Source organism: Aphelocoma coerulescens, chromosome 19 (genome assembly GCF_041296385.1).
Source record: "Aphelocoma coerulescens isolate FSJ_1873_10779 chromosome 19, UR_Acoe_1.0, whole genome shotgun sequence".
NCBI classification, from domain to species: Eukaryota; Metazoa; Chordata; class Aves; order Passeriformes; family Corvidae; genus Aphelocoma; species Aphelocoma coerulescens.
This window is the reverse complement of record NC_091032.1, coordinates 5,894,560-5,910,815: the sequence shown is the minus strand read 5'-3', so window position 1 is coordinate 5,910,815 and position 16,256 is coordinate 5,894,560. Positions and strand designations below refer to the sequence as shown.

Sequence of the window (16,256 nt, the reverse complement as noted above, 5' to 3'; positions counted from 1 at the left end):
ACATCAATATCTTGAATTATTTAAATCTTAAGTTGGAAGCAAAGCCATTAATTAATAAAGAAATAAGCAAAAATCACATTTAAAGCATTTATTTTGAAAAATAAAATACAAAAGATCATTGAATTGTAATTGTACATGTAATTTATCAACTTTTTTTTTTTTTAAAATAAAAGATATTTAACATTTTCCACATATGAATGAAACAAACAACTGTTCCACCAAAAATCTTTTAGGACAAGCACAGACCACTTGTGAAAGCTTCGTACATTTAAAACCAAACTGCTACAAGAAACAAAAAACATCTGTGAAGATGGAGCTCTGTAATTAAAACAGAGGAGCAATTTCAGAGACAGGCATTGCTTTTGCATGTTTTAAAACCTTAAAAAAATAGTTGTGCGAATGTAATGCAGTTCTACATTAACAACAGTGATTTTTTTGTTGTTTTTTAACAGGTTTACATGCGCTCACAACAGCAAAATTTGGAACAAAAACAGGATGAAAGGAACAGGAGAGAACATTCTGAAGAGAGCAGGCCATGAGCAGCACAACCTCTGATCCCAGGGGGACAGGCCTGAGGGATCATTCCCATGGAAAAGGCAGCAGTTGATCTTCTAAGGAAAAAGAAATAAAGTTATGTTTGAGCTTTCCTGGTAATATTCAGCTTTTTTATCCTGGACAGCATTTTGGAATTACAAATAATGCAGAATTAAGAATAGCCACTGTTGTCTCAGTAGGTGGAAAATCACTGCCAAGACAAATCCCAGCCACTCAAACTTTCCTGTAAGGAATGTGGCTGCTTTGTCCATCCTTTATCATTAGAGAGACTGCTTGGAGCATCATGCAAAAAATAATATATTGATTTTCCACTTCTATCCCAAACCCTTGTGCTCCTGGGCTGCAGTGCCATGCTGGAAGTGTCCCTCCCTACAGTGGGAAGTTACTGCTGGGAAGTTCCCAGTTTGGTTTCTCAGAAACTGGGCAGCAGCTTTAGACAGAAATATTGCAGTTTGAAATAGAACTTCCAGAGCTAAGTGGCAAAATGAGGTTGATGCTTTAGTCATTTGAGCATTGACTGTGTGCAAAGATTATGGTTTCTCTATGGATTTCACAGTTGAAGGCCTGCAATTAATCTCTGGGAAGCTTTTAGATCCATTATTTCTACACTGAGCAGTGCTTTTGGCTATATTTAGGGTGTTTATGGCCACGTAAGGATCTATTTTGGGGATATTTGTAGGGCACATTGCCTTGGGCTATTTTTAAACCCATTTTGCCATCTTTTGTTGTCAGGCCAGAAGATCTGATAGCAGGGCTGACAAGTAAAAATCCTGCATTAACACAGGAAATCTTGCATCATTCATTCCTTAACTGGTCTGGAATTTACTGAGCTCCCTGCAAAATCTTGCCATTGTTTATTCAGTGACTAAAATGCAGCTTTTTGAAAATACTGGCTATGAGATGTTAAATCAAATATTACAAATCAGCTCATCTTTAGCAGTTTTCCTTAAAAAACATATCTTCATATTTTGCTTACCCATGGAGTTACAGAAGTTAAACAGAAATTATCTTAACTAAATTAAGAGCAACAAATGAGCAGGACTGCAATGCCCTTTTATTACCTTCTGTGCAAGAAATGTCCATTTTATCTTCTATTCCATAGGTTCAGTCTGTCAAAAAAATAATTAAATTGTCACTCAATTTACATTAGAGGATAAAAATATTATCAGTGCCAATGTCTGTACTCCAAACCTTTGAGCTGTTCAGTAGTTACAGTATGTTAATACTAAAGGAGAACACTATCAGCATCAATTCGATCAAGTTTTTCTGGTTTAAGGAATAATCTTTTACCATTTCACAATGCTTATTTTTGTCTTTTTGATGGTCTTTCTTTGCTCTGGATAAATCTGTTTGGTAAATACTATATTTAAACGAAGTGAATTGTATAAATCTACCCCCTGGAATTTAGGAGGAACCTCCCTATCATATGGAGTGAAGAAGATATTTATTATTCATAGTAGCCCAGGTTCTTTTGAGTATTATCACAAGATAATTGGAAACCACAAACAGCATAATTTAACTGACAGATACTGTATGCAGAACAAGGATTTGAAGGATTTAACCCAGGATTTATTCAACATCAAGGATTTTTTTGCTAGCACACCATCTATACACAGTGTGCTCGATTCTGAAGGATCTCCCTGCATTTTCCATAAATCCTTCTCAGCAATATTTCCCCTCCTGTTAAGTCACACCCTATTCCTGCAGCTTTATCTGTGGATAATCCTGCAATCCCACCAGTAATCCCATGTGGAAGCCCCAGGAGTGACCCCTGCCAGGACACTGTGAATTCAGCAGCACACATGGAACAGACACTCAGTGACAGGGGACAATGCTGGGAGCAACAGGGCTGGAATGGTTCTCCAGCAGCTGAGCAAAGCAGGAGCACTGAGTGATCCAAGCAGGCAAACAGCCAGAAAAAAGCCAAGCCCACGTTAGAGATCACACAAAGGCTGCTCAGAAAGAATTGGTGGCCACAGCAGAGTTATATTCTGAAAACATGAAACACACACTACAGCTATTCCACTTTACTGATCCATGTTCATTTTATCTTGCCACGAGACTTCCTTTCTACTGTCTTCTTTGGCTGGAACAAAAGAAATCAGTTTTCCTTTTTAATCAAATCATTTTTATTTGAACGAATGGCTAAGTCAAAATGCTTTGTCTGTGGTAGATTCCTGGGTATTTTTAACCTGTCCCATCCCTGCAAGTGTCCCAGGCCAGGTTGGAGAGGGCTTGGAGCAACCTGGGATACTGGAAGATGTCCTTGCCCATGGCAAGGGGTGGAAAAATATGGTCTTTAAGGTCTCTTCAATGCAAACCATTCTGGCATTTTACAACTCTATGATATCCACAAGATCCTACAGTTTGAGAGCTCCACAAAAAGGATTTTCCTTTTTGTTTTTTTGCAGGTCCCTTAAGGAGCTGATGACACTTAACAGCATTTGAAAAGTACCAAGTTATGAATTTTCAGTAAAATCTCAAGTTCAATAGCTCATGTGACTATTAAATCAACACCACCCCTTTTCCATGGCTGGGTTTGCTGACTTTGATAACATTTCTATTTCTTTTTAAAACCTCTCAGTACTTATAATTCTGCCCTGTGAACTAGACTTGCTTTAAACCAAGATAACAAAAGATAAAGCTCATCTACAAGTAACAAACTTTGCAGTTTGGTCCAGAAAAGAGGCTCAAATTTTCCTTCCATTTCACAGCAATATTCAAGCAGCTCAGGACAACAAACACCACTCTTAACTCTGGAGTTACAGATGGATTCAGAAGTTTGGGATGCTGAGTTCAAGATTCCACCTCATGGACAATCAGAAAATTTGCCATCAATCAGAAAATCAAGCTCATGAAGAAGTGGTTTATAAAAGGCTGTTTGATATCATTTGCTGCTACACCCACAAAAAGGAAATTAATTCAATACTGTACCTGTGGCACTTCTTTAAGGAAGTCAGGAAGCTGAAATTCACCTTTATAGACCTGGAAAAACAGACAAAAAATTATACTACTCAAAGCCCTCATTCACTATTGTTTGAAATGCTGAAGAGCTTCTTAAGGGAAGGAAAACCAAAAGGAAAAAAGGTTCTTTTGTGTTATTAGCATCCACTAATGCTAGAACATTAAATATTTTGGCAACATATTGTCTTCTCTGGAGGATAATTTTTAAAAGCTCTTTCCTCCTGAGATTAAACATTCCAAAGGGGGAAAAAAAAATGTATTCTGTTCTTTTTTTTCCCCAAAAAGAAGTATGCTTGAAGAGTTTTACCATCCTGACTACTGAACCATAAAGACTGCTCATCCCAATGTCATGACCTTTGTGGTCTTGCGTAATCATTTCAAAATAAAAATTAAAAAGGGGTACAAACCTACTTAGAAAAATTCAATAAAGTCATAAAATGGAAATGGGGCTCCTCCAAAGCCTCGCTCTGAGCTACAATCCCTGGCTTGCGTCAAAGGAAGGAGATCCAGGAAGTCAGGGATTGTTTAGGAACAATTTTCTCTGCTCTCCTATGAGCAGATGACCAGAATACAAAGCCATCCCCAGCTTGTCAATATTCTGCAGTGGCCTGGGACTGAGTCAGCTCTGAATTTCCTGCCCAGCAGATCCTGTGACTCACAGGAGATGGATTTGGGATTGGCAACTCCCATCCCAATGCATCCCTGGGATCCAAACCACCAGGCTTCACTGAGATAGCAGGAATTACTACATACACACACATTGTGGCACTCTGTGCCTTCTGGTATTCCATGGTTTAGATAAAATAGGAACAGCTCTCATCTGTGTTCAGCCAGGGGCCACTGTCATTCCCATGGGAACATTAAGGAAAGTCACCCTGGGCAGAAATTCAGTGTGTGGCTGTTGGAGCCTTGTTACACTGTAAATATTTATAAATGAAGGAGAGTATTTCTCATTTTGAGCTTTTATCCAAGCCAATAAAATGCAGGCTGTGTCCTGGAGAACAGGAATGGAAGTTACAAAACAACATTATCACAACAAAAATGTTACAGAATAACCTAAGCAAGGGTCACAAGGAAGAACAGTATTTTCTGTTAGAGGGTGATGATGTTGGAAGGGACAGGAACCTTTCACCTTTTCTGGGAATTCTTAAAAACATTTAGTCCTGATGGTGACAGCACTTTGTGACTGATTTAGAACCACAAGGACCAAACCCAAGGCTTCTCCTGCAATTATCACTCAGTCTAATTTTTATATTACACACCTATATTTGTGTCTGCTCTAAAAACTTCACCTTTGTAAGAACAGCATTTACCCCTAATAAGCATCTAATAGCAGATAGCCAAGGGCATTCACCCATCAGCAATATCAAGAAAAGTAATGTCACTGGAAAGCAAATCCTTTGAGGATATTTCATATAAATCATTTACACAGCACAATTTACCAAGGCAAATCTAAGCAGTGGCAGGCCCAAGATTAGGTTTAATACACAAATTTTGGTTCAGAACTGACACTACCTCAAGGCTGGTTTTGTCAGGATGGAGACTGCAGTGAAACTGGTTTAAAGTAGTTCCAGAAACACTGAGTGGTCCCTTTTGAATCAAAACCCAGGGATCAACAGCAAACCAGAAATTCTAAAAACAATGACTCCATCTGCAGCCAAAGAAATTAGAGGCTTCAGATTCCAAATTCTTTTCTGACCAATTTGTAAGTCTAAAACACATCACTCACAGTGGCATTAGAGAGACAGAAGCAGGATATTGGAATTATTTCCAGTCTAAGCAAGAATTCAGTAAAATTGAGAAGAAATGGTGTTTACCATTTCTGAGGGAATTATTTTGCAAGTCCAAATGGAATTCCAAAAGAGGGGGATCTGGAGCCTGTGTCAGTTTGTTGTTCAGTGTTGGCAGTATTCAAGCTGTTCTATTAAAAAACCAAAACACATTCTTATAGCCAAACTGAATGCATGTCATTCTCAAAAAGAGATCAGAAAACAAGTTTCACATCCAGTTGCCTGAGAAAACCCCTTTAAATGCACAGGGAGAACTTCAGAACAGAAGTGTAACTTAGAATTCTTTTTTACAGAAGATGAAAGCATTTCTTTTCACCCACTATCCTGCCTGCTTTGGAAAGAGTCCCATTACATTTGGTCAGTTCCAGTACACAAAAATAATGGGGTTTTTTGTGTAAAAGTCACCCTGCAACCAAGTGTATGTGGGCTTTGTAAACTTTAAAACATCCAAGTTGCAGAGTACAAGGCTGTTGATGTTTAATTGTAAAAGAGAAAAAAAAAGTAAATAAAGAACACTGGCAAAACCAGACCTGAGCCCCTTTCTAGAACCATTCCACAGCACATGGAGGTACCCTCATCTTTCAGATTTTCCTGAACTTTTAAGGCAGCTTTAAAGGTTTACACAATTCTTCACCTCTGCTGGACCTGCCAAGGAAGGGCTATGTGAGATATAAATGTTTACCCAGGAGAGACAACACAGAGAGCAGGATTTTACACAGGCCCAGCAATGTCTGCCAAAAGGCAGCTTGCAACCACACCTCAGTTTGCATTTTGGTTGGTAATAACTCTCTTTATGGATTATTAATCATATTTATGTAGAGTTAAGGGGTTTGGAGGTTTGGTTTTGTTGTAAAAATGAGATAGCAGCACCTCTGGAGAGAAACGACGCAGATGGGAATCCACATAGTAGAAGAAACACCCACTAAAGGGAATATTAAACAAATTTAGAGGACACTGAAAAAGTCTGTGCTGTCAGGGTCACAAGACAGATGGAATAACCCCCCAAATTTTGTTTTAAATATGAGAGAAAATGCCTACGAAGCCAAATGCCTTTATGATCAGGTTAATCAGTGAAAATGGAGATGCAGGGCCCTGAGCAGCTGGGCATTCACACACCTCTGACAGCACAATTATCCTCATGCTCTAGTATAAATATACTATTTACCTTTATCAGAGATTGCTCCTGCCCTTAAAATCTCAAAGACAAACTGCTGAAATCCTGGTTGTCATGGAAGTTTGGACTCTAAACAGGAGATGGTTCCTCACAATTCAAACCAGGCATGAAACTGGAGTGAGTAAACTCTGTTTTTATCTGTAGATGTTACCATCAGCTGAACATAAACCAGAGCTGGATAACAGCTTTGGGCTGTCATTAGAAGAACCACGTGTATTTGAACAGTCCTGCTAAAACCACGGCTCTTTCTCTGGAGTTCTGTAACTTCCACCTCTGGATCTCTCCAGTGCAAGGAGCACAACTCCATGAAGAAGTTAAAAGAACTTACTGGAGTGTGTATTCCAAGCATACAAATTTATTTAGTGGGAAGGACGTGCCAAAGAAAATCTGATGTAATTCATTGCAGATGTGAGAGGAAACCACTCTGCCAACCATAACACAACAATACAGTTTCTCCTGGGCAGAGCTCTGCAGCTGAGAGCTGCTCTCTTCTTCTGCTGGGTTCTGGCAAACTGCTGACACTCACTTTTACACAATCCCATAATAGTGATAAGGACATATCAGACACTGTTCTGAGGAGTGAAGCACTTTTGTATTTCACCCTATAGAGACTGGGCTACCAGCTCACACAGCTTAAATATTTACATTTGCTGCATAATTTGCAGATGAAAACTCCATTTACTTCAGGATGTTGATTTCCTTTCTGTTCAGGATGTAAAATCTGTTAAAACTCTAAGGGGGAACAACAAGTAGCCAGTTATGTATCTCTAAGGAAGGAACCCTTGCAGTCATAAAATGAACAGATCAGCAACAGAATCACAAGAAAACCACAACATATTCAGTGATGGCAAAATCATCCTGCCTTGAAGAGGTCACATGCAGAGATCTGCTGAACAGCACAACCCTGGCCAGACCTTGCTCTCTCTGCTCTGCATTCCTTAACTGAGACAAGAGAAACTGTCAGAAAAGATAATATTGTCAGGCTTAACAGAAAACAGATAAACAGAAAGTTAATGGCTTTGTTATTGAAAACATCAGAAAAATCTGTTGAACTCGTGACTCCCTCAGTGCAGATCCTGTCAGAGATGTTTTATCTCCTAAAATCCCACAGCACTGGGAGAGCAACACAAGAAGAGATGAAGTTCCCTTCATGCTCTGTTAGTTCCTGAAACAAAAGCAGAGATGTCAAAGTACAAACACAGGTTGCATCTTGTTATTTTTATGCTGTGCTGCAGGAGCACAGAAAACCAAGCTCAGCATTTTGGTAACAGTCAAGTGAAAAATCCAAATTTAGCAGAGAGCATTGCTTCCCTTGCATCACCTATGAGGAGATAGCATTTCTAATTTAAGCACTGTCCTTTAGCTGGAGAAAACCATCATTTTGTCTCCAGATTGAAGAGGAAAAAGATATTTAAGCTGTACATATGGAAGTCACCAGCAGGGGACAGAAAAGGAGAAAAGAGGAATAAAGAACAGGACTTGGGTGTTCAGAAAGCTTAGGGAAACTAATATTTTACACCACACCAGCCATCTCTCTCCATTTTTCTCCAGTACCAGCCCTTGTTTTAGGCATTTTTACACTGTTGGTTCTCACTTTCATGATTAAGAGCAGCAGCTTTAAATTGCTGAGTGTTATTTTCACTGTTAAATTCAATTTGTGGTCTTTTCCAAGAAATGACAGATTTTGCTCAGCTTTAGAAGCCTAAACTTTATCTGTTTTCAATGAATACAATTCAAGTTCTGTGTTCACTTTAAAATCTTGGAGACCACAAATCTAAATCTATAAATAAACATAAATATAAGCATAAATGAGCTGCTTCCAGACACAGAATGAGCCAATAAATGACTGTAAATAAGATACAGATATTCTTACTATGTACTGAAAAGCAACTCTGGAAAGACTTTCTTTGGACAGCTTCATCCACATTCCATATTCAAGATATCCAGTACAAAACTCTGGGAAAGGCTATCCCAGGTGAAGAAATTTAAAGAAAGCAAGAGCAAAAGAAGCACCACAGTGATTTACAAATTCACCAGCCCAGAGTACACAGGAGCACACTTAACTTGCCAAGTGCCAGTTCCAAAAGGCTGGAAAAACCCAGATTTGTTTATTTATCCATTTAACTAAATGCTTTCTTCTCCAGGCTGCAGCAGCAAGGAATAAATTAGCACAGGTTCCTGGAGGAGCAAGGGAAACCCATAAGAGCTGTCCCTGATGGGTCAAACTCACACCCCACAGTCTGAAACATTTTGAAATCTTTCTGTTGCTCCATTTTTAAAGAAGTAATCTAAATTTTGAAGATGAACCATCTTTAACTCTCTTGCTCTTAGCATTCATTCAGAACATCGCCCTCATTTTATCTGTACAAACCACACATGGAAATGTAATTTTGTCAAAGAACAAGTGACTAGAAAAATATAGACTGGGTACTACAATAAGCAACAAAATTAAAATGCTGTCTGGGGCTGTAAGTAAACCTATTAAATTAAAATAGCAGCCGAAATATTAATGAGTTTTCCATATGTTTGCAATATTTAGAGCAGCTTCAGGTTTTAACAGCTGCTCTTAGCAATGAACAAACAAATTATCCTTCAAAACAAACTTGGAAAAAGCCTCAGTAAACCCTCAGCCTTTGAAATCAGGTTTTAATTTCTTTAGAGAGATGCTCCTGGCTTTGTTTATTACCTGAATTTCTCTCTTGTATTTTGAAATCAAATACATTTCAAGAAGACACAGAAATCCAGACAATTTTTACAGCTTGGACTGAGCTTGCAACACACAGGTGGAAGCCTTAGAAAGGTCAGCAGGCTGTAAAAACCTCTGTAAATTTTATCAGTGAGACACAACCAATACAATTTGCAATTTCTAGTATTGAACACTATTTTTAACTGAGTGCAGAAAAGTTAATTTCTTTGGGAGCCTTTTAAAGCAGGGAACCTAAAAATTGTAACCAAAAAAAAGGTGGGTTACCTTTTCCATGCTGAGCTATCAGCTATTAATTAAAACAATCAACCTGCCAGCCTTTAATACACTGATCAATGTTTTTAATGACATTTTTTCTAAAAAGAAGTAATACAAAAGTGTTTAGAGGCTTCACAAACCCAAATTCCTTTCTCATTTCTATCTACCCCATCAGTATTCCAACCAGTTTTTTCAGGATCAGAAGGCTGGTGGAAGACAGTCCTTTTAAATAGTTAATTCAATTTTTTCCCTGATTATTCTGCTGCAGCAGCAAAGGTCACCTTCTTTTAATAAACTATACATGCCCAAAAGAACAGAAGCAGAGTTATTAATTCTATTTCCAACAATGGTAATGAGCTTTTCAACCAATACCTCCAGGGATAAACAGCTCTATAGCCTAACTACTCACATTCCAACAACATTAAATTCAGACTTAAAACCCTTAAGTTTAGGTTAATCAGCACCAGACCTTCCTCCATCTTTGGGTTGTTCTACCAAGAATTGGAAAATCAGACATTTTGATCATCATGGGCTGTTTTCTATGGGTCATTTTTCAAACTCTACTAATTATTTGGGGTGTAATTTTGTGACAGAGCTTCTGCCAGCTCTCATGTATAAAAAGCTGAGCTCATCCATCAAGTTTGAGGTCCAGACAAGAAAGCTTTTTCCACTGCTAACCAGTTCCCAACTATCTGGGCAGTTCTCAGCTGCACACACCAAGAAGCACAAGCTCAAGGTCCCAAAGAATTCTTTCATTTTCCCCCAAGGAAAACACACTGTAAAGTATCAAAAAAGTATCAGAAACAGACTTTAAAACCCCAGACCAAACCCAAGGCTCCTGCTCTATAGCTCATATCCATTTAGGCAATAATTAAACACACAAAAGCCTTACCCTCCTTGTGTTTTCCACCACTTTTTGATCTGGTTTCCCATAATTGGGTGGGTTGGCATAGGGATCATAGCCCAGTTTGGCCAGCATGGGGGCAATCACTGGCATGTCCTGCAGGACATCAGCAGGGATCTTCCCAACCCATTTGGACAGTGCTTCCACATTCACTGGCTTGATGACTTGGTCAGTGGATCTTTCAACCCTGAGGAAGGAGAAAAGAAATTTATATTTTCCATTCCAACCAATACTTCTTCAATTGCATTCAGACCTTTAACTTGTTTGGGTTTTTTTTTTCCCCCATTCTTCTTCTTTCCCTCTCAAAATTTCATGTTTCTACAGAGCTGATGGGAAGTGAAGTTTTAATGAGAAGAATTTGCACAATATTTGCAGATGCTGCCTGGTTTAGGCTCTCACACTGTGCTGAAGCAACTTTTTTATAGCATAAAGGCAGCAGAGAAAGCCCAAGAGCTGTTAAGTGAAAAGTAAGCACACACCTACACATAAAGCTGTTTTCCCACTGGCATATTCCCACATTTCCTGTTTAATTGTCTTAGATGTATTAGAAGCATTCTAAATTCAAATCCACGGGATATTTCTTCTCACACCCATTCTGTGATTCACCTTTTACTTTTTTAACTTGTTTAATAAAAGAGAGACCTGAGATTGACAGAAAGCTACAAACTACAGAAATATTTTTTTATAATCATTCCTTTGATTGTTTGGTCTTTACACAGTTCTTAAAAATATTTAGAAAATAGTTGATTTCTTGTTCATTTAAGCAACAGTCCTAATGTAATTTTCATTTTTGCTCTACTTTTGTGGAGTGTTTTTGTTGTGTTTTCTTTTTCCAGGTTAAAAATCTGGCACTGCTTTGTTCTGCCACATTCCTGCCTTCTTTACACTCAACTTCTTTACTGTGCTTATTTCAGGCTGAGTAATTGAAAACTCCCTGATTTTTTACTCTAAATAATTTAATTTTTTTTTCCTGACCTCAGAAAGAGTTTGGACATTATTGGATATATAAAAGGAGTATTTCTATTGGCCTCAAAGCTGATGCTGAGCACACAGCTGCCACCTTGTTCCTCTTTTACACTCCTCATCAGAGTTAAAATCCTTCCAGGACAGAGGAAGGAAATCAGTCATTCAGTGCTGGAAGGTCAGGAAAGTGAAATAATTTAAATACAGTCAACAAAGAACAAACCAGACAGGGACATGATCATAAGGAAACTCTCTTGGCAAGCAGGGCCTTCAGACTGGTGTTTCATGGAAGCTGAAAAGGATCTGACAACAAAAAAAACCTCTAAAACAACCCCAGAATTTTCAGCTTTATCCTCTTCAAGCATTACCAGGGACTCAAAACCAAAAGCAGGATTTCAGAAGGGGATTTTGGGACCAGGGAGTTGTGACTAAATGTCAACCTTCCTGAGGGTTGTTGGCCTGAGCTCACAAGTCTGGATGGAAAACTAAAAATTTAGGCATTGGTTTGTTTTTTTTTTTTTTTGATCTTTCTAATTAGAAGATGAACATCTGACTCCACATTGAATTAGCAAGAAAAGAGCTGCTAAGAGATTCAGAAGTTCAAAGCAGCAAGGCAGAAGCCAAAGCACCACAAGAGTCAGGAGTCCAGAGGTGGATTGGGACACTCAGGAAAAAATTATCACGAGGTGTTTGAAAAATGGAAAATTTAGGGTTCTCAGACAGAGCCAGCCAAGGCCAAAACCCCTTCACCAAAACTGCAAATTGATTTAAAATCAGGATGATGGTACTGGGAGAAGCAGGTAATAGGCCTGGCTAAGAGCTTGCCCTGGACCCTCAAAAAAAGAAAAAAAAAAAAAAGGGTGTTATAGATCAATTTGAGCCTAAATTTGTACACATGTGGATTCCTCATCCTGATGTCAAATTTTAAATGTGTGTTTTGTCCCTCTGGAATTTTAGTCTTTGGTAACAATACCCTCAGCATGAAACACTTCCTGGTGACTGATAGCAGGGACTACATTTAGCTGCTCCCAAGCACTCATAAAAAATACCCTGCTCCACACTTGGCCTGCTTAAACCTCCTTCTGTCCCTTCAGTTAAGGTGGGAAGGAAAAGAAATCCATTAGTGGGAAAGATTCCTCAGATAAAGAACTTCTGAGGACTGTGGGGGAAGACAGATTGGGGACAGGAGGAAAGAAACACCTAAAATTTCAAACAGAAAAACAAGAAAACACCAATTCTTGAGAAAATTGATGATATGTGCCTATGGCAGTGATTCCAGCTCCCTGCAAAACCCCAGGAAGTTCCAGCTTTGGAAGCAGCTGGAAGCACAGCACACAGGACTAACCCCAAATAATTCTGCATCTGTACCAGAATCAAACAAGAGCTATGTACTATATATAGTAAATTCTGAAGTAATTCTGCCTAGACAGCTATTTCCATAATAAACCTAATAAAAATTGCTCTAGAGGGGTTGACATTTCTTTACATCAGTGGTCAGCACAGCTGCTTTCACTTAGGAAAATGCCAGAGCTCAATTAACAATCCTGGTTAGAGCATAGAGTCCATAATGCATTCCTTCAACAGCCACGTTGGCAGGGATTTCAAACCACAGAAAATTTCACACTCCTACAAATCCTGCACTGCACATCCCTCTAGCCCTTCCAGTGATTCTGGATAAAAATCAAACTAAGGGGGTGAGAAATAAATGCTGAAACATTTATTTTTTTGTTAGCAGGTAATAGTATTGTTATAAAGGTCTTTTAGTGACACTGTGATCTCATTCTCAAAATGTTTTTAAGTATCTCAAAATGACAAAAACTTGTCAGATTTCTCTTCAAAAAATACCTCCATGCATCTTAGGTTGGACCTGAGCCAGCAGTATGGATCTGAAGTGGATGCTGAGCCTGTCTGGAAGATCTGGAGGTCTTACAGGTGAGTGAAAGATGATTAAAGCAGGGGGCTCTGCTTGTTTTCATGAGTTTTTACACAGTATCACAGCTGGGGATGCCAAACCCAGCAGGTTTTAACTGGTACAGAGACATCAAACTGGGAAATCTCAATTTCCCCCCTGCACAATTTCAACTGGAATCATTTAAGTACACAACACAGGCATTTATGTTGAAGGTTTTCAGATGCACTGGGTTTTCTGCAGCCCTTGAAAGCCTGAGTCACTGAAATCATTATCAAATCCTGCAACTGAAAACCAAATTTCACCACCTACTGCAAGGGTATTTGATTAGATAAACCCCACCCCAGACATAACACCCATTACTCAGTCTTTTTCCACCCTTGCCAGAGCCTCCTGAAATCAGAACTTGCTTCCACAGATCATCTCCTGAGAGATAATAGAAGCATAAAGAGCTCTGTGACCAGACTGAATTGAGGGTCACAAGAACATGTCCATACTCTTAAATGTGAAGGTTTCACTAAAAAAAATAAACACAAGGCCACATTTTACTTTGAACAATCCATTTTCTTAATTTTTAGAAACAAATATTCTCAACTCCTCACACCCCATTCCACCAGATCTAAGAAGAAGTATCAGTAAGAATTCAGCAAGGTTATTGAGTTTTAGAGTATAAAGGTCCATTAATTTTTAAAAACACCAATCTGGAAGTTGTAAGGCAGTAATATTTTACTAGAAATGGGATTATACACAGTTATTTTTTACAGGACACTTAACAAAGCTTGGCAACCACTCATTTATCTCAGTAAAAGTAAGTTACCCCCACTCAGCTACTGCTGAAGCAGCAATGAACTCCAGGAATTAGGGAAAAGTTCCCATGTGGATCAGCTTCCAGGGAGGTATCACAGTGCCCTGCTCCAGGTTAACGTTTCCACAAGGCCTCAATCTGCCATCAAACAACACTGGCAAAAAAAAAAAGGGATGAGATCCCTTCCTGATAACTCTGGGAACACAGTGGAGGCTTTTTCTTCAGTGGGAATGGTGATGTGAAACCTCCAGATTGTAAATATACAATTGTTACCTGAGTTTTAAGTTCTTTGTAATCACTGATAATAATTTCATATTTGCTTTCTATCAAATGCCCTTACAATATATTAGAAAATCCACAGCCATGTTCCTAGGCATTAAATAAAGAAAATCTCCCCATTTTTATTTCTCAAAACGAGTTTAAATAAATAGAATCACTCTGTAACAGTCTGTGTGTGCTTGCTGTGCAAGTTGCCTCTTACTCAGAAGCACTTGGCCAGTGCTGATTATTCAAAATCCAGAAGTTGAGTAATTTAACTGGGCAGGCCTTGCTGCTGGAATATTCTTATTCAATATTTTAAAACTTAATCTGGTGGATTCAAAAATAGGAGAAGTGTCAAAAATTGACATTTTTCTCTCTCAATGTAAAGATGAAACAGCTTCTGTATTTCAGTTGTTCAGCTGTGAACAGTGGCAAGGAAACCAGAGGAGTTTAACTAGAGAATTAATCAGATTTCCTTTTAACAACACCCATCTTGTTTTTCTGAGCAGAGCTGGATTTGGGTTTCTGAAAGTAGCTGGATCAGGTGCACAGATGGCCCAACAGAATCATGAGAGATTTGCTTACAACAAGGTTAATTTTCATCAAAATGCTTGTCCTTTTAGGAGCACATGCCAGGAGAAAAGCTGCCAACTGTGCTTTCTATTCTCTTGGAGCAGTTTCTCGAGTTTCCTGGAAGAGGATGTTCTTGGCAAATACAACTTCGAGGCCATTCCTGCACTGACAACAATATTGTTGCTGAAATCAAATGGGTGATCTTGCTAGGATGGGTAACACCAGTCTAGATAAAACAGCTCAGGTTTATTTTGGGGCACAGAGAAAAGCAAAGCTGATATCAGATGTTCAAATTCAAGTTAGCCTTGACCATTAGAAGTTTGTTCATTTGCTACACACCCACACGTTAGTGGGACAATTGTTCAGCAGAACCAATCTGAGACTGCAATTTGTTAATTAGCAGTGACTTTTAGCAGAATCCTTTTCCAGATTCATCATAAATCAGCTGCCCAAGGGAGAAACTGCAATCAAGTTATGACTTTTACATGCAAAATGTGCTATTTGAGAACAGCACAAGGTGAAGGATGAAGGCTTATACTTACTTGGAAAGAGAAACCCCCCCTGCTTTTCCAATCATCTCCTCATGGTGCAGCACTGCCTGGTTCCATGGGATGTGCAGGAACTTGAGGAGAGTCCTCATCCACCTCTCAGGATGCAGCACCAGCTGTTCATAGTGCACCAGCATGCACCTCTCAAAGCCCACCTCCATGCACTGGTTGTACATGGTTTCTATAGCACGGTTCCACTTGGTCAGGCAGTCCCTGTAGCTGTTCAGGTCAAAGCCAGCTATTGTGACTTTCCTGGAGATCATGGAATGCACAGATGCACGGCCATCTCGGACCATCAGGAGGAATTTGGCATTAGGGAAAATTCTGGCAAGATAAGTTAAGGATTTTAAAGCAAAAGGATCTTTGTTACACAAGTACGGAGCGGGCTCGCCGTGTTTCACGATGATCTCCAACAAAAACGCCTGCATGGCTGAATCCAGCACCTCATCTGTGACTCCGGCCTCATCCAGGCGGATTTTCTCCTTGCTGGACCTTGCCCACATCTGCTTCACTGCCAGGATCCTGGGGATCACCCTGGTCTCCTCCCCGCAGCGGATATCGGGGTGCGCGTCCAGCATGGCGCGCATCAGCGTGGTGCCGCTGCGGGGGACGCCGCCGATGAAGATCAGGGGCATGTCCTTGCTGTAGGGCAGGCTTCTGTTGGCACTGGCACTGGGGGCTGTCCTCAGCGTGCCCCTGGCACTGTCCCCCCCCCTCAGGGGCTGGCTGCGCTCCTCCATGCGGTGGTGGCACTCCATGGCGTGCTGGCCCAGGTAGAACACGGTCACCGAGCTGATCACCAGGCAGGCCAGCAGCAGGTTCTGCTTCAGCTTCCCAACCATCTTGGG

The 16,256-nt window shown here is 39.7% G+C and overlaps 1 protein-coding gene across 2 annotated transcripts; it reads right to left on the bottom strand.

Annotated features, from left to right (window-relative positions):
* Positions 1–79: 79 nt before the first annotated feature.
* TPST1 (tyrosylprotein sulfotransferase 1) lies at positions 80–16,255 on the bottom strand. 2 transcript variants are annotated; one of them, XR_011155950.1, is made up of 6 exons: positions 15,403–16,255; positions 10,338–10,536; positions 3,490–3,540; positions 2,566–2,641; positions 1,617–1,664; positions 80–611 (listed from the first exon to the last, which is right to left on the bottom strand). XR_011155950.1 is itself a non-coding variant. In XM_069033688.1 (5 exons), exons 1-4 carry the CDS (start codon positions 16,248–16,250, stop codon positions 1,647–1,649), a joined length of 1,116 nt encoding a protein of 371 aa, XP_068889789.1. In that variant the 5' UTR covers positions 16,251–16,255; the 3' UTR covers positions 80–611; positions 1,617–1,646. The 2 variants fall into 2 exon arrangements, 1 of the variants encoding a protein (XP_068889789.1); XM_069033688.1 differs by lacking the exon at positions 2,566–2,641.
* Between the last annotated feature and the right edge of the window lies 1 nt (position 16,256).

Bases quoted from the DNA above. Each gene is read 5' to 3' on its own strand.
- TPST1 (XM_069033688.1), bottom strand. From the start codon at position 16,250: ATGGTTGGGAAGCTGAAGCAGAACCTGCTGCTGGCCTGCCTGGTGATC. The intron at 10,537-15,402 runs GTAAGTATAAGC...CTCCTTCCTCAG, and splicing joins GGGGGGGTTTCTCTTTCCAA to GGTTGAAAGATCCACTGACC. The intron at 3,541-10,337 runs GTAAGGCTTTTG...CTGTTTTTCCAG, and splicing joins TGGTGGAAAACACAAGGAGG to GTCTATAAAGGTGAATTTCA.